Below are 18,275 nucleotides of genomic sequence, written 5' to 3'. Positions count from 1 at the left end.
GCCTTGACCTCCCCAGCTCAAGGAATTCTCCTACCTCAGCCTTCCGAGTAGCTGGGACCACAGGTGCGCGCCACAACGCCCGGCTAATTTTTTGTATTTTTGGTAGAGACGGGAGTTTCACGACACTGGTAATCGCAAAATTGCCCTCAAATTTTTTTTGCCATTCTCATCCCGTCAAAATCCAAATTCCTTAGCTAGTCATTATCTGACCTCGGCCTTCCCTCCAATTTCATCTCCCCAGCTAAATCCAAAGATAAATAATTTGCCACCTAGCCTAATATTTAAAAGAGAACACTGGCGTTAGCCTGCCTTGACTTGAAATCACAGAACCTACTTCACAGGGATTAAATGAGCTAGTACACATATAAAGAGTTTATCTCTTGCCTGGTACATCATGTGGTAAATATTAGCTATTCTTCTTATTCACCCTCTCAACCCAAGAATTTGCACCTGGTGGTCCCCTTGCCTGGAATATTATCTCTCACCATCCATCTAACCCTTGCTTCTCTTTCAAGATTCAATCCAGGAGTCAGATTCCTAGTAAGTTTACGCTGCCCCACCCTTCCATCTCGTTAGTCTCCTCCGCTTCCTATTCAAATTATTGTTAGCGTCAGTCACTAGACCGTGAACTTCCTAAAGGAGGAGTAGTGTCTTCATCTTTTTGGTCAAAACCTAAAGACAGGTACACGATACTTTCTGAATGATTGCACAGAAAGCGCCCCATATGTAATGAAGTCTGTTAATAAATATTCCTAAATCTTATTTTGTCTTCTGTGTAGACCTGCCCCGAATACAATACAGCAGTATCTTCAAAGTACTTCCAGTGGGTGCCTTGGACAGCAGCTAAGAACCCCGGAGTAAAACGAGTTTCCTCTTCACTGTTACAACTCACACACTTCCTCGGTGAAAGTCTCAGATCTGGGACACGCGGAGGAATATGCGAAGTTTTAAGTCTCAGTCTGCGCCTGCGCACGTGACCTCTACGCGTCTGCCTCTGCGCCTGCGCCGCTCAAGGTAGCGCGCGGCTACTCAGTCGAGGGTGGGACTACGCTTCGCGTTTTGGGATTGGGCGGTGAAGGCCAAAGCGGACGGCGCGGAAATGGCGTCACGCCGGCGGCCCTACCGCGCGGTGGCTGCTGGGTGCCGCAAGGCTTCCCTTCCTTCTCCTCTCCCCTCCCCCATCCCTCCCCGCCCCCTGGGCCGCTCCGCTCCCTGGCGTGACTCGGCACTGAGAGTCCCGGGAGAAGACGCCGCGGTCGCCGCCTCTTCTGTCCAGGCCTCGGCCTTCCTGAGCGTCTCTTCTTCCTCTCCCAGATCGTCTTCTCCTTCAGTTTCGAAGCCAGTGGCGTCGCGGCCACCCTGCCGGGCTCTCTGTGAGGATGGTGGGGGTGAAGCCCGTCGGGAGCGACCCGGATTTCCAGCCAGAGCTGAGCGGCGCGGGCTCCAGACTCGCCGTGGTCAAGTTCACCATGAGAGGGTGAGGCCAGGCTCGAGCCCTGTGGGTCCCCGTCTGTCCTTTCTTGCTTTCCTTTCACTCTTTGTTGGTCCTGGTTTCCTAGCCGTCTGCTGCCCCGGAATGTCCGGCAGTGGCCGCAGCCCCAGGGGCTGCCGGAATTAGGCCTCATTTCTTGCGTGTGAACCCCCATTTATGCACAGGGTGTCCTAGACAGGCTCGGAGGCCTGACTGCCCGGCTTCTGCAGCTCAATAGATTCCTCATCTGCTCCTTTTCAATCCTCTTACAAACTCTGCACTTGGGGTGGCCCGCCCCTATTCCTTTCAGCCTGTGGGAGTCTCCGCAGCCACCCTTGCCTGAGCCTGAGCCCTTCTTTCTGCGGAGCCAGCTGTCATTTGCATCTCCAGAGCTCCAAAAGCTTAATTTACCGAACACTTTGCTTCTCTTCACCACCTACATCTCTAAAGCCTTTGAAGATTCAGTTGGGGCGATCCAACTAATATGCGTAGCTCTTAGTCCTAAATTTCTGCTAATGCATTTTGAACTAAGTTAACGTTGGGTTAGGGTGCTTTTTAAATTAGTTAAAATTTTTTCTTCCTCGTTCGGCCACTAAGCTGTAGCTTAGGCTTCCCTATGTATGCGATTGCAACTGGTCACACACGATAGTACATGTATAATATATTTCAGGTGGCCAGTTGGCCGGGTGTCTTAGTTTGACCAGGCTGTGTTTTTTCACTAAGAGGACAGAGATCTTGAAAAATGTTAACTGTCTTTGGTAAATATTGACAAAATTATAGGTCGCAGAACAGGTGGACCTTTTATAGTGGATGTGTGTGTAATAACGTTCCTATGTAAGAATGACGTGTTGGAACTCAGCGTTGAGAACCAAGATTTCAGCGTGTGTGTGTGTGTTTCACAGATCTCTCCTTGTGCATGTTGATAGTATTTAGTTAGAAGTATTAGAGGTCTCCGCTTTATTTTCCTTGACCCCTTGGCGTTATTTATACATCTAACTTGGAGCAGCCTACTACTGGTATCACTGTTTATGTAACACACTTTCCTGTCCAAATAATTATATAAACACAAAATTCCATTTTGAATTTCAGAGCAAAAATACAAAAGTTTCTAGTACGTGGTTTACTAAATGTTGAGTATGTAAATGGTGACGTTAGGATTACATCGTTTTAGGGAATGGATGCAGATACATATGAAAACAAGACTTGTTTTTGGACCAGTCTCTTACACTGAATTGAAAAAGGATAGTACCTTACATTTCATATGGTGGACTAGAGTACCCATATGATATACGGAATTTTGCTTTTACTAAATTTAAAAGGATAAGTGATGTCATATATATTAAAATACCTAAAAGGAATGTTAGAATTCTATAAATGTGTCTTCTCATTTTTAGCAATTTTGTAACGTCTGTATTCTTAATAATAGGGGAATACCTGTAGTACATTAAGTATCTAGGCCACAGTGGAAAAGGGAAGATATGATTTCAGTAAGGAACTTCACCTCACTTTTAGTTCACTTTTCTAATTCTGACCAGTCGAAGCTTTTATACTTTTATTCCTCAGTGATATATTGTTTTTCCCACTTACTATAGCAGTGGGAGAGATAATAGAATAATAAAGATTGATTGAAGTGAGAAAAGTGGGGAAACATTGCTGCGAAGGAAGGTTTTTTCTATCAATGTGGTGTCATTTAAGCATAAGCATAACTGCAGAAATTGATTGGTAAAGGTCTATTACTTTTGAAAAGGTATTTTAGTGGAATTAAAATTATTTTTATTTGTAAAAACTGAGGGAAAATTAATGTTTGAATTGGAGTAAGTTCAAAAGCATATTTATATTACGTTTACAAATCTGGTAAGAGTATTGTATTTACCTTTAATATTCCTCGAACTTATTGGCCATTAATACATCCTGTCTAAATTCATTGTCAATAGGACCCCAGATTTATGTATATGAGGGATCAGTATTAGACTCAGAAAGAACTGTATTCAGTAAAATCTTGTAAGAAACCTCTTAGATCAAAGTTAATACGTCCCAGTTTAGACTGAGGGCATAGTTTCTCCAGCATCTATTTCATTTCCTTTCCAGCCCTCTTTTAAACCTTTTTTCTTTTTTTTCTTTTTTTAACTTCTATGCTTTATCCACTCTCAGTCTAAATTTTACTAAAATGATACATAGATTGTTTTCCTGCATAAGAATCTTTAGTGCCTTATGATAAAATATATATAACATAAAATTGACCATTTAGCCATTTGTAAGCGTATAACTCATTGGCATTAAGGACAATCAGCCCTCTGTCCATGGATTGAACCAAATGGGGATAGAAAATACTAGGGAAAAAAATTACATTTGTGCTGATCTTGTACATACTTTTTTTCTTGTCATTATTTTCTAAATACAGTATAAAAACTATTTACATAGCATTTACATTAGGTATTATAAGTAACCTGGAGATGATTTAAAGTATATGGAAGAATGGACGTAGGTTATGTGCAGATACTATGCCATTTTCTATCAGGCCATTGAGCATCTGTGATTTAGTGTCTTGCTGGAGGTCCTGAAACTAATCCCCTGGATACCCAGACTTGACTATACATTCACAATGTTGTGCCACCATCACCACTATTTCCTAGAACTTTAGACAGAAATTCTACATCCATTAAAGGGTAACTCCCCATCCTTACTCTCCAAAGGGACAAAACTGTACCCATTAAGCAGTAATTTGCCTCTCCCTATGTACCTCCTTGGTAACTTCTATTCTGCTTTCTGTCTCTATGAATTTGTCGATTTGGGGCACCTAATATAAATGAAATCATAACATTTGTCCTTTTGTTTTTTGACTTCACGTAGCATAGTGTTTTCAGGGTTCATCCATGTCTTAGTATGTCTCAGAATTTCATTCTTCTTTATAACTGCATGACATAATCCATTTATGTATATGGCAAATTTTGTTTACCCATTCATTTTTTGGTGGACATTCCAGTTGTGTCTTCCTTTGGCTGTTGTGGATAATGCTGCTATGGGACATTACTATACATGGATCTCTGCTTGCTTGCCTGCTTGCTTTTCTTTTTTCTCATTTGTTAGAGACAGGGTCTTGCTCTGTTGCCCAGACTGGAGTGCAGTTTTGAGATGATGACTCACTGCAGCATTGAATTCCTGGCCTTGAGCAATCCTTCCGCATCAGCCTCTCAAGTAAATGGGACTACAGACACATGCCACCATGCCCGCTAGTTTATTTTTTGTTTTAGAGACTAGGTCTCACTTTGTTGCCCAGGCTGGTCTTAATCCTGGCTCCAAGCGACCCTCCCACTTCAGCGTCCCAAAGTGCTGGTGTTACAGGTGTGAGTCACTGCACCAGGCCTTCTGTGCTCATTTTTGAATTGAGTGGTTTGTTTCTGGGTTGAGTTGCAGGAGTTCTTTGTATATTCTGGATGTTAATATTTAATTTGCAAATACTTTGTCACATTCTGTGGGTTCTCTTTTTCTTGATGGTATCCTTTGATGCATGAGTTTTAAATTTTGATGAAGTACAATTTATCTATATTTTTGTTGCCTGTGCTTTTGGTGTCATATTCAAGAAATCATTGCAAGGTTCAAAGTCATGAAGCTGTCTCCCTGTCTTTTCATCTAAGAGTTTTATAGTTTCAGCTCTTAAGTTTAGGTCCTTGATCCATTTTGAGTTAATTTTGGTATATGTCATAAAGTTAGGGTCCAGTTCATTTTTTGGCATATGGATATCCAAGTTTTCCAACACCGTTTATCAAAAACACTGTCTTTTCCTCATTGAATGGTTAGCACCCTTTTCCCAGAGTAGTTTTTAAGGATTAAAACAGTCAATGCTTACGTATTCCTTAGTCTGTGTAAGGAACTTGTTTAAGCTCTTATATTGACTCATTCGTTCCTCAGAATAACCCTAACAACTGTCCCTGTTTTACAGTTGAGGACATTGAGTCACAGAGAAGTTAAATAACTTGTTTGAGGTCCCATTAATAAATGCATTGTTTGAATTATAAAGTGCTGTTCTTGATCTTTCCAGCCTAAGGAGAAAAGAAATGCACGTTCATCTCTGTGTATCCGCACAGAGCCTGACAATTTTTGATATGCCTTTCCTTGAATAATTTACACCTCTGCCTGCAATTCAGTTCACTCTCTGATACTCTTTTTGGTAACATTTTTAAGCAGGTGTCTCCAAATTGTTACTTATGCCCAGATACATTTTAGTGGTTATAAGTAGTACCAGTTTTGTTGTTACTAAACAGTTGAAAGAATATACATTGTGTCATCTGTCGTCCCAGTCTCCCCACCCCCACCCCATTAAACAGTGTGAATGTTTTTTGTTTTTTTGTGTTTTTTTGAGATGGAGTCTTGCTCTGTCGTCCAGGCTAGAGTGCAGTGGCATGATCTCAGCTCACTGCAACCTCCGCCTCCCAGGTTAAAGCAATTCTCCTGCCTCCGCCTCCTGAGGAGCTGGGATTACAGGTGCGCACCACCACACCCGGCTAATTTTTGTCTTTTTAGTAGAGATAGGGTTTCACCATGTTGGTCAGGCTGGTCTCAAACTCCTGACCTTGTGATCGGCCCGCCTCGACCTCTCAAAGTGCCAGGATTATATGGTACTTCTAGTTCTAGATCCTTGAGGAATCGCCATACTGTTTTCCATAATGGTTGAACTAGTTTACAATCTCACCAACAGTGTAAAAGTGTTCCTATTTCTCCACATCCTCTCCAGCACCTGTTGTTTCCTGACTTTTTAATGATCGCCATTCTAACTGGCGTGAGATGGTATCTCATTGTGGTTTTGATTTGCATTTCTCTGATGGCCAGTGATGATGAGCATTTTTTCATGTGTCTGTTGGCTGTATGAATGTCTTCTTTTGAGAAATGTCTGTTCATATCCTTTGCTCACTTTTTGATGGGGTTGTTTGTTCTTTTCTTGTAAATTTGTTTGAGTTCTTTGTAGGTTCTGGATATTAGCCCTTTGTCAGATGAGTAGATTGCAAAAATTTTCTCCCATTCTGTAGGTTGCCTGTTCACTCTGATGGTAGTTTCTTTTGCTGTGCAGAAGCTCTTTAGTTTAATGAGATCCCATTTGTCAATGTTGGCTTTTGTTGCCGTTGCTTTTGGTGTTTTAGACATGAAGTCCTTGCCCATGCCTATGTCCTGAATGGTATTACCTGGGTTTTCTTCTAGGGTTTTTATGGTATTAGGTCTAACATTTAAGTCTCTAATCCATCTTGAATTAATTTTTGTATAAGGAGTAAGGAAAGGATCCAGTTTCAGCTTTCTACTTATGGCTAGCCAATTTTCCCAGCACCATTTATTAAATAGGGAATCGTTTCCCAATTTCTTGTTTTTCTCAGGTTTATCAAAGATCAGATAATTGTAGATGTGTGGTATTATTTCTGAGGACTCTGTTCTGTTCCATTGGTCTAATCTCTGTTTTGGTACCAGTACCATGCTGTTTTGGTTACTGTAGCCTTGTAGTATAGTTTGAAGTCAGGTAGCGTGATGCCTCCAGCTTTGCTCTTTTGAGTTAAGTACCATATGACCCAGCCATCCCATTACTGGGTATATACCCAAAGGATTATAAATCATGCTGCTATAAAGACACATGCACACGTATGTTTATTGCGGCACTATTCACAATAGCAAAGACTTGGAATCAACCCAAATGTCCATCAGTGACAGACTGGATTAAGAAAATGTGGCACATATACACCATGGAATACTATGCAGCCATAAAAAAGGATGAGTTTGTGTCCTTTGTAGGGACATGGATGCAGCTGGAAACCATCATTCTCAGCAAACTATCGCAAGAACAGAAAACCAAACACCGCATGTTCTCACTCATAGGTGGGAACTGAACAATGAGGTCACTTGGACTCGGGAAGGGGAACATCACACACCGGGGCCTATCATGGGGAGGGGGGAGGGATTGCATTGGGAGTTATACCTGATGTAAATGACGAGTTGATGAGTGCTGACGAGTTGATGGGTGCAGCACACCAACATGGCACAAGTATACATATGTAACAAACCTGCATGTTATGCACATGTACCCTCAAACTTAAAGTATAATAATAATAATAATTTTTTAAAAGTGCTAGGATTACAGGCGTGAGCCACCACGCCCAGCCAGTGATTTTTATCTTGAATTGATGAATATATCAGTTTTGTAGATAATGTTTACCATGCACTGCATTTTTTTTTTTTTTTTTTTTTTGAGACAGAGTCTTTCTCTGTTGCTGCAGTGATATGATCATGGCTCACTTGCAGCCTCGACCTTCTGGGCTCAAGCAATCCTCCCAACTCAGCCGCAGCAGTAGCCGGAACTACAGACATGCACCACCGTGCCTGGCTAATTTTTAAATTTTTTGTAGAGATGAGGTTTTGTCACGTTGCCCAGGCTGGAGATACATTGAATTTTCTTAAAGCAGATCTGCCTTTGTAGTTGGTTAGGGTTTGTTACAATCTAAGAAGGATGTCAGTGTATGTTAGGATGTTGAATTCTAATAGTTACGATAGCTTGACCAAATAATTAAATATATATTAAACATATGTTAATTACATACCACAGAATTACTGATGACCGAAGGTAGTTTATTGAAGTGCAGAGTTAGCAGGTCCAGTAGTCCGTAGGAACCAGGCAGAAAACGTTAGCAAGTGAAGTAAGTAGCTGTAAGACGAGGGCATATCGAAGCCGTGGAGAACAGAGTTGCTTTAAAATGTTAACTTTTTATTAAAGTGCAAGTATACAAAAACGTGCAAGAAATAGATCATTACCAACACCCCAGACTCCCCGCACCGTCCCAGGCTTCTTTCCTACTATTCTTGAATTCTAACACTACAGATCAGTTTTGCCCGTATTTGAACTTTATAGAAATAGAATCATACAGTTACGTAGTTTGGCTACCTTTCAAGAGTTTAATCTTGGCAATTGATTTGGAAGTAACAACGAAAGGCACTGTTTAGGACACTGTTTTGGACTTTTTAGCATAGCAGTTAAGAGTTGGGTTCTGGGATCTAATTCTAGCTTCGTAATTTGTTGTTCTTGGGAGTCATAAAGCTTAAATGAGGTGACATGAGTTTGTGAATGCATAACATATAGTAACTGCCCAATGAATGCTAGCTGTTTTATGTAATTAATAATACCAGTTGTGATTAAGCCTGCCCATTAGTAAATATAGCACATGTATAAATTGCTTAAAGTTTTACCCTGCAGGAAAAAAGAAAAAGAAAAAAAAAAAACCTTTAACTGTGGCTTTAGAAAGCATATTTTTATTATCCACTTACCAGTTGTGTGTGTTGACACAAGTTGTTGCTCAAGATAAGACACTGGCTACTGTAGCAAATAGGGAAGGACATCTGATTCATGAAATGGAATTTATATTATATTATGACTATAGAAAAAAGTGTATTTAAAAGAAGCTAATGTTCTTTCAAAGAAAGCTGGTCTTGGATTGTATTTAGGAATTGCCTGTTTTAGTGATGGCCCTGCCGCCAGCTAGTATGTTTGGTGTTGGGCAGGTCATCTTCTGATCTTCAGTTCTTACTTATTGGTTAATTATATTAGGTTATGTCTGTTTTAAAGTTTTAGTTCTGTGGGTTTCTTTTTTCTTTTTTTTTTTTTTTTTTTTTTAGACAGAGTTTCACTCTTATTGCCTAGGCTAGAGTTCAGTGGCTCAGTCTCGTCTCACTGTGACCTCTGCCTCCCAGGTTCAAATGATTCTCCTGCCTCAGCCTCCCAAGTGGCTGAGATTACAGGCATGCGTTACTAGGCCCAGCTAATTTTGTATTTTTAGTAGAGATGGGGTTTCATCATGTTGGTCAGGCTGGTCTTGAACTCCTGACCTCAGGTGATCCAACAGCCTTGGCCTCCCCACAATGCTGGGATTACAGGCATGAGCCACTGCGCCTGGCTAGGTTTATTTCTTTATACATTGTAGAAAGCAGCTTACTGTATTCTTTTTCTCAAACAGCATAACTCAGAATCCTTCTAACATATACATTTTATATATTGGATTAAGCAGATAAGTTTTCAAAGAGAAAGTTTAGAGTAGAAAAATAACTTTTTTTTTCTTCATTTTAAATGTCTGGACTAGGTGATCTCTTGAACCTTTTGCAACGAAATAAGAAATCCTAGATTGTGCAGAGGGCTGCTAGTCAGATTAAGGTGTGTGCAAGAGAAAAAGGTGTAATTCTGAAACTCAGGCATACTGGGTGCATAATATTTTAGAGCTGGGAAAAGTTCTTGGAGAGTCCTTTTATCTTATACAGAGAAATCAGGTGACTTGTTCATGATCTCAGCTAATGGAAATTTGTTTACTCTCAACTGCTCATGTTGAGGAGACAAACATCTTAGGTAAAATGATCAATTGGCTGGGCACAGTGGCTCACACTTGTAATCCCAGTACTTTGGGGTGCTGAGGTGGGAGAATCACTTGAGTCTAGGAGTTCAAGATCAGCCTGGGCAGCATAGACAGACCTTGTGTCTACAAAACATCAAAAATTAGCAGGGTATGGTGGCACATGCGTGTAGTCTCAGCTGCTTGGGAGGCTGAGGTGGAAGGATCACTTGAGCCTGAGGGATTGAGGCTGCAGTGAGCCATGGTTATGCCACTGCACTCAACCTGGGTGACAGAGTGAAACCCTTAAACAAAAAAAAGACAAAAGAAAATAATCGATTTATTTGAATGATTGTTTTGTGAAATTGCGCTGCTGTATGTATTTGTGCCTTTGTATATATTTATGCTTTTCTGCTGATGTATTTTGATTTTAGACTAAAGTTCCAGCCTGTGATGGCTAACTAAAATTAAAGAATCTAGATAAAGTCTTGAAACAGTTTTTTGCACAGTAACCATAACTTTAATAGTCTGTTCAACTGCAAGATGTATGTCTGTAACACCCGTTAACTCATCAATAATTGATGAATAGAGAGATGTCAGTGTAATATGGAAGTTGTATTGGTTCCTATGTGATTTATTCCTAGGTAGTGAAAAATAGACATAGAAATAAAACCTTCATTTGGAAGCAGAAAGCTGTCAGCCACACAGGCAAATTCCCTTTCTTGTTTATTTTAAGAAACTTAATGAAGTTAAATAAGAGTGCCTACACCTAGCGCTTGTTCCCCAGAAGGGTTTATTTTCAGTGTTGCATTTTCTCTTGTTCTTTCCTTAATGGCAGCCCCACTGGCCCAGAGCTGCACTTCAGTCTGATTTGTCACAACACCTGTAAGCATCATTTCCAGTTGATTTTGTTCATTTCAAATATTCCCCAGGGTAGCTTCCAGCTCTGAGCCACATGCTGGGATGTCCATCTTTTTCCTGAATCCTAGTTACTGTCTTTTTTTTTTTTTTTTCTCCCGAGATGGAGTCTCTCTCTGTTGCCCAGGCTGGCGTGCACGATCTTGGTGACCTTGGCTCAACTACAACCTTCTGGGTTCAAGTGATTCTCCTGCCTCAGCCTCCCGAATAGCTGGGACTACAGGTGCCCGCTACCACACCCGGCTAATTTTTGTAGTTTTAGTCGAGACGGGGTTTCACCATGTTGGCCAGGCTGGTCTTGAACTCCCAACCCAAAGTGATCCGCCTGCCTTGGCCTCCCAAAGTGCTGAGATTACAGGCATGAGCCGTCATCTCGCCCAGTCTAGTTACTGTCTTTCTTAGTGATCTTGTTACAAAATTGCATGGGTTTCAAGTAGTTTGCCACAAACTTATTTTTCCCATAAATTCTCTTTTTGGTGTGTGTTTCTGCAGGAGGGTGGTTTTCATGAATGGATATATTGTACTATAGCATGGATACCTCTGTAATTTGTGATGCCTGTGTAAATGCAGTTAACGCTAAATTCTTTATTCTCAACTCATTTAATATTTTAAAATGAAAATGCCTGTTCATCACAGAAAAGCAAAGGATACAGAATTATGGATACTAACTGTTCATTGTGCCTGTCTCTGTCTTTTTAATATGCATTTACATATATAAATAGGTTTGAAATGTGATCCTAGAGAATGTTTTATAATGAGAATTTCTTGCCCCCCAAACACTACAAAGTATCAGGCTGGCGTGCAGTGGTGTGATCTTGGCTCACTGCAACCTCCACTTCCCCAGGTGCAAGTGATTATCCTGCCTCAGCCTTCTGAGTAGCTGGGATTACAGGCATGTGCCACCATGCCTGGCTAATTTTTGTATTTTTAGTAGAGATGGGGTTGCACCACGTTGGCCAGGCTGATCTCTAACTGCTGGACTCAAGTGATCCGCCCATCTTGGCTTCCCAAAGTGCTGGGATTATAGTTGTGAGCTGGCCCCTGTCATAACTTTTTAAACTAGTTTTCCATTGATTGCCGTTTAAATTGTTTTCTAAGCTTTCACTATTACAAGCATGTTACATTGAACTTCTTTATACTACATGTTATTGTGAAATAGAGTAAGTGTTGTTAAAATGGAATAGACTTTTAGAAGGGAGATTATTGGGTCTTGGCTTGTGTTCATTTAAAATAGATATGACCCAATCAGTGGCCTTTGAAACATGGTGTAGTGATTTATATTCCCATCTATAAAGTTTAAGACTAATTTTAGTTCACTGTAAATATTATTTTCTTAGATTTTTGGTGTATGGCTTCAGGATAACACATGTGAAATGCTGATTGAAATGTTAAGAATGTGGAATTGATCACAACTTGAGTTTTAACATTTATTTTTATTTTGTGCTTTAGAATTTGCTTTTTCTTACATTTCTATATGAAAAATCCAACATTTTTCTTATTTCTACAAACTTTTATTGAGACATACATGGCACACAAGTAGAAATGTATAGTTCAATTAATTTTCACGAACTGAACACACCTATTTAATCAGCTTCCAGACAAACAAAACATTGCTAACCTCCAGAAGTCTTATTCTATCAGTAACTCACTAAGGTAACCATTGTCCTGATTTCTGATACCATTGATTGGTTTTGCATGTATTTGAACTATATATAAATAGTCATATAGTATATGCTAGTAGTTGCTTTCTTTCCTCCACGTTATTTGTGAGGTTCATCCATGTTTTTGCAAGAGGTTTTACACCAGTTATTTTCATTACTGTGTAGTATTTCATTGTATAACTATAATTAGCTTACCCATTCTTTTGTTGATAAGAATTTCATTGTTTCTAATTTTTGACTCTTAGAACTGTTACTAATAATACTTTTTCAAATGCTGTAAGGTAAACATGTCTCTTAGATGCATTCCCCAGGAATGTTGATGGGTTAGTGTATTTCTAGCAGTTTGTTTTTTTCCCTCCAAAATGGTTAATACCACCTTGCACTGTCGCAGTATATAAAAGTTTAGTTGCTCTGCATTCTTGACAATACTTCATTCTTGTTGTAGCTATTTTTGTGGAGTTGGTTTTAATCTGCATTTCCCGGGTATCCCTGGTGACTAATGAAGTAGAACATCTTTCCTGATTTATAGAAAGTTTTTGACTTTATTTATTGACTGTTTGGATAATCTCATTTGTCAAGTACCTATTCAAGAGTTCATTCTTTTTCTTTTGGGGTTCCGTCTTGTCCTTGTTTTGTAGGAGTTCTTCACATGTTAGAAGTGTAAGTCCTTTGTTTGATATGTTTTGCAAATACTTTTTCCTAGTCTCTTAAAGGCATTTTTTGATGAATAAAAGGTTTTAATCTTCCAGTTTATCAAATATAGTCCAATCTGTCAATCCTTTTTTTTTTGTTAAAGTACTTCTGTATAAGAAATCATTGCTTAGTTTGAGGTTTTGAAAGTATTTTCCTGTATTTTTTCCTAAAACCCTCATTGTTTCACCTTTTACATTTAGATCTACAACTCATCTGGAATTCGTTTTTGTGTATGGTGTGTTGAAATTCATTGCTTTTCCTGTATGAGTATATAGTTGATCTAGCAGTATTTATTGAAAAAACCATCCTTTTCCCACTGCAATGCTGCGTCAAGGTTTTCAGACATCAGAGTACTGTATGTGAGATGGGTCTGTTTCCAGACTCTTCTTTAAAAAGAAAACTGATTTGATCAGTTTGCTTGTTCTTGTACAAGTACTGTATTCTCTTAATAAAGGTTTATGATAGTTCTTAAGGTAATTTTTTTTTCAGATTAGAATCTCAAAACAACTTGGGCTGTCCTTGGTATTTCTCTATAATTTTTAGAATTGAAATTTGTTAATTTCTACAAAAAAACCTGCTGAGATCTTACATCAGTTGTAAAGATCAAATTGGTATCTTGGCAATATTGAGTTTGCAAATTCATAAGCAGAGTAAATTCCTCCATTTATTTAGGTTTTCTTTAATTTCTTTCGGTGAGAACAAAGCTGGAAGACTTAACACTATTAGATATGAAGACTAAATATAACATCTAGGCTCATTAAGACAGTATAGTATTGATGCAAGTATATATAAATAACTTATTCAAATAGACCAGAGAAACAGGCCTAGGGTTGTGGTTTGTACCTGTAATGTCTGCGCTTTGGGAGGCCCAAGGCAGGAGGATCACTTGAACCCAGGAGTTTGAGACCAGCCTGGGCAATATAGTGAGACCCTACTTCTCAAAAAAGAAAAAAAAAAAAATTAGCCTGGTAGCTGTGTGTGGTGGTATGCACCTGTAGTTGCAACTACCTGGAAGGCTGAGGTGGGAGGATTACTTGAGCTTGAAAGATTGAGACAGACTGCACTGAGCCATGATCATGCCACTGTACTCTGGCTTGGTTACAGAATGAGACCCTGTCTCCAAAAAAAAAACAGGTGCGGTGGCTCACGCCTGTAATCCTCCCATCACTTTGGGAGGCCGAGGCAGGTGGATCACCTGAGGTCAGGAGTTCGAGACCAGCCTGGCCAATCCAGTGAAACCCTGTCTCTATTAAAAATACAAAAATTAGCTGGGCATGGTGGTGGGCACCTGTAATCCCAGCTACTGGTGAGATTGAGGCAGGATAATCAACCTGGGAGGAGGAGGTTACAGTGAGCAGAGATAGCTCTATTCCACTCGAGGCTGGGCGACAGAGTGAGACTCCATCTAAAAACAAACAAAAAACCAGATAGTCAAAAGCCAGCAGTATCAGTGTTTGTTCTATGTTATGTTTAATTGACAAGTGATTTAGAATTACAATCTTCACTGGTATTTTACTTAGTGTTCCTTTTCCTTTTCTAACAGGTGCGGGCCATGTTTGAGGATTGCGCCAGCATTCAGTTCCATGAGTAATAAATATCCACAGGCTGTTTTCTTGGAAGTCGATGTACATCAGTGTCAGGTAAGGGAAAGGAATCTTTTTTTCTTTTTAATTTACTTTTGAATAAATTTGAAATCCAACATTAATATTCTTCATTTATCTCTTGATGCACATAGTACTTATTCCTTTGAAGATAGGAAGATGTTATGTTGATGTCATTATTACAGATGTCATTATGGCTGCGTTAGTTAAGAAGAGTAGCACATTATTAATTGCTTCAGGTTTGTATTAATCACCTTCTGATATAAAATTAATTCGATGTTGTTAATAGGTCACCCAGCAGTTCTGTGTAGTACATTTCCTTATGTTTTGCAAACCTAGAATTGTATCTTCTACCCCCAAGGCATTGGCATTATATAACAGTGGCAAGGAGTTCTAGTTTGAATTGATCAGTTTGTAATCTTATCCCCAAATCGACACACTGAGCAGAAACTTTTTAAAATGGATGATTACTGTTGATTGAGCCACAGTGTTGTAGGTGAATTGCCCTGATTACTTAGTTGTATGTGACAGTTCTGTATTTGTATATGCAGAAATGTGGGGAATTGTTAAGGAGAAAAAAAAATGGAAGGCTCCTTCCAACACTAAAAAATAGAGTCTTTAGTTCTAAGGAACAACTCTATAGCTCTGCAGCTTTATCTTTGTTAAATTTCTGAGTGTGGAAAAAATTTTAGAATATTACGTAGTGTGTAGTTACTTTGGGAATTTGATGAAAACCCTACGTTATACACATTTATGTTTCAGCACTTAGTTGCGTGTAATTGCACTTTATCTTTGGTCCCTGATTTAATCACTATTTCTGAAATGAAAGTGCTTTCTCCTGGAGCTGTTCTGTCAGGTATTGTAACCACTGGCTACATGTGGTTACTGAGCACTTTAACTGTGGCAAATTCACATTGAGATGTACTGAATGTATAAAATACAGATCAGATTTTAAAGACTTAGTATTTTAAAAATGTAAAATACTGCATTGCCTTTTATGTTGATTAGATTGAAAATGCATGTATTAGGTTTGCTGTAATATTAAACTTGATTTTACTTATTTTACTTTTTTATTATAGTTAATAGAAAATTTAAAATTGCATGTGTAGCTCACATGCACTACATATCCATTGTTTTGGGCAGCACTTTCCTGAAAGGTCATAGTTTTTTCACCTAGAGGCTTTGAGAAGACATTCCTATGTTATCTTTATGTTCTTTTTCTTTAAAAAGTGTAGTAATGATTTTCATAATATTTGAATATGTAAGGTGCCATATTTGCTTTACTGTTTCCTTTATATTTGTCATGAAAAGTTTAAACTGGGATACTCAGTGGGTATTAGGTAATTTCCATTCAGTAGTTATAGTCTTATACGATTGTGAAGCTAGCACAGAATTTAAAAAGATAGCTGTTAGAATGTGTTCGATGGGTGACCGAAGTCATTTCTGTAAGAGTGAAAATTGGGTGATGGTGGCAGTGCAAAATACGTTACCTCTTTTTCATAGGCAGATTGGCTACCGGTTTTCAGACATGCACTTTTTTCTAGTAGCAGTGGTTTGTGTTGACTTTATCAGTACCCTTCTTGGTTATTCTTTTTGAGAAGTAAGGTAATTATAAAAGACCTGTCTGGAGTAAAGCAGAATTTCTGCATTGGAAGCTAATTTTTCTACTAGATGATGTATTTAACAGTAAAAATGATAAAAGTGTAGGGAATGTTCTTTATTGTGTGTGTAAAGGTGATGTAGCTATGCCCAAAGGGGAACTCTCTTAGGATAGGTCTGTTTTGTCCTTAAATAACAAAAATGCAGTATTTTACATGTTTTTAGTTTATACTTATGATATTTAACTTCCATAAAGGTGTAGAATGAATATTAAAAGTGGTTTAAGATTTAATTCATAACACTGTCCAACTTGCCAATTCTAGGGAACAGCTGCCACCAACAATATATCAGCAACACCTACATTTTTGTTTTTTCGAAACAAAGTGAGAATTGATCAATATCAAGGAGCAGATGCTGTGGGATTAGAAGAAAAAATCAAGCAGCACTTAGAAAATGACCCTGGAAGCGGTGAAGACACAGATATTCCAAAAGGCTATGTATGTAGACTGAAAAGTGAAATCATAATATATAATATCTTGTACATGTCATTATTTGGTTAAAATGAAATATAACTATGTTTTCATGTTCTATCTCTTATTGGTTTAGAATGCTTTTAAATAAGAGCTTTCAAATTAAATTTATTAGCTGACTATTGAGTTTTGTCTGTATGTGTACATCTGTGTGTTAAGCCTCTATCATAAGCCATTTTTCCTGAATTTCTCCTAATTTTCTTTGCCACGTTTTCTTAATCTGCTTTCTGAACTATTTTAATAGCCATTTAAAAATACTAGCTTTATACTTTTTTCCCCAAAAGTGAAGTATGCATTGGAAATTTCTTTTTCACTTTTTGACAGTTATGTAAAATGACTTACAAGTTTTAATTATTGCCATTATATATTGAACTCCTTTTGCTGCCACTCACTTTCTGTGGTTTTACATTTTAAATGTAGGCCCTCTTTTCTGGCACTCTTTTTTTTAAAAAAGTCTAGTTACTGATTTTGTTTTAGAATCAAATTTGACTTTAGTATCACATGTGGTATTCTAGGTTTTAAGAGTAACTTATTCCAAATAGCAACATAAAGACTAAGAATCTAAAGGATGGTGTGTGGAAACTACAGAGTATGAATAGTTAGAATGCAGCATTTTTAATTTGAGAGCTATTCAAGAAGGAAGCAAACTTTGGAAACAGCACTTCGTGGTATTAGATTTTTTTATGCAAATAGGTAAATCCTACATACTAAGAGATACATATAGTTTTTAATTTCTCTGTTTATAAAGTTACTGCACTGGCATATCAAGGAATGAATTTTTTAAAAAGTTACCTCAAGTTAAAGCTAATTTTTTTTTTATTTTGTTTTGAGGCAGAGTCACTCAGGCTGGAGTGCAGTGGCACGATCTCGGCTCACTGCAACCTCCGCCTCCAGGGTTCAAGCCATTCTCCTGCCTCAGCCTCCCCAGTAGCTGAGATTACAGGCACCCGCCACCATGCCCGGCTAATTTTTGTATTTTTAGTAGAGACAAGGTTTCACTATGTTGGCCAGGCTGGTCTCGAACTCTTGACCTGAGGTGATCCATCCGCCTCGGCCTCCCAAAGTGTTGGGATTACAGGCATAAGCCACTGTGCCCAGACAAAGCTAATATCTTAAACAAGGTATAACTGGCATATTAAAACAGATCTGTGTCATGGAGCTACAAGTCCTCTCTATATCATGCCGAATGAAGAGATGCTATAGTCCAATAAAAATGAGAGGTTCTTTGTATATGTGTGTGTAGTGGGAGATTGGAGGGGTGTCAGAAAGCATCAGTAATGTGATACCAGCATTAATTTAGGCAAGTTCAATTACTGTTTATTTAAAATAGACCTGTAATTTGAAATTGTAATGTCCAATTAGGAAGTATGAACATATCGTTTATGTCAGGGTTGTTACCTGATTAATGATTTTTGGAAATCATTTAACTTGTAAACCATTGTGTTTATATCTTT

At 38.6% G+C, this 18,275-nt stretch overlaps 1 protein-coding gene across 1 annotated transcript in view; it reads left to right on the top strand.

Moving 5' to 3' along the window:
* Nucleotides 1-1,117: 1,117 nt before the first annotated feature.
* Nucleotides 1,118-18,275, top strand: part of TXNL1 (thioredoxin like 1) — a 37,342-nt gene continuing 20,184 nt past the window's right edge. The window contains exons 1-3 of the mRNA XM_025365510.1: nucleotides 1,118-1,477; nucleotides 14,635-14,731; nucleotides 16,615-16,788. Of these exons, the coding sequence (XP_025221295.1) occupies nucleotides 1,380-1,477; nucleotides 14,635-14,731; nucleotides 16,615-16,788 (369 nt within the window). The 5' untranslated portion in view covers nucleotides 1,118-1,379. The remainder of the gene's footprint in view (nucleotides 1,478-14,634; nucleotides 14,732-16,614; nucleotides 16,789-18,275) is intronic.

Source organism: Theropithecus gelada, chromosome 18 (assembly GCF_003255815.1).
Source record: "Theropithecus gelada isolate Dixy chromosome 18, Tgel_1.0, whole genome shotgun sequence".
Lineage (NCBI taxonomy): Eukaryota > Metazoa > Chordata > Mammalia > Primates > Cercopithecidae > Theropithecus > Theropithecus gelada.
This window is presented reverse-complemented; position numbering and strand designations above follow the sequence as displayed.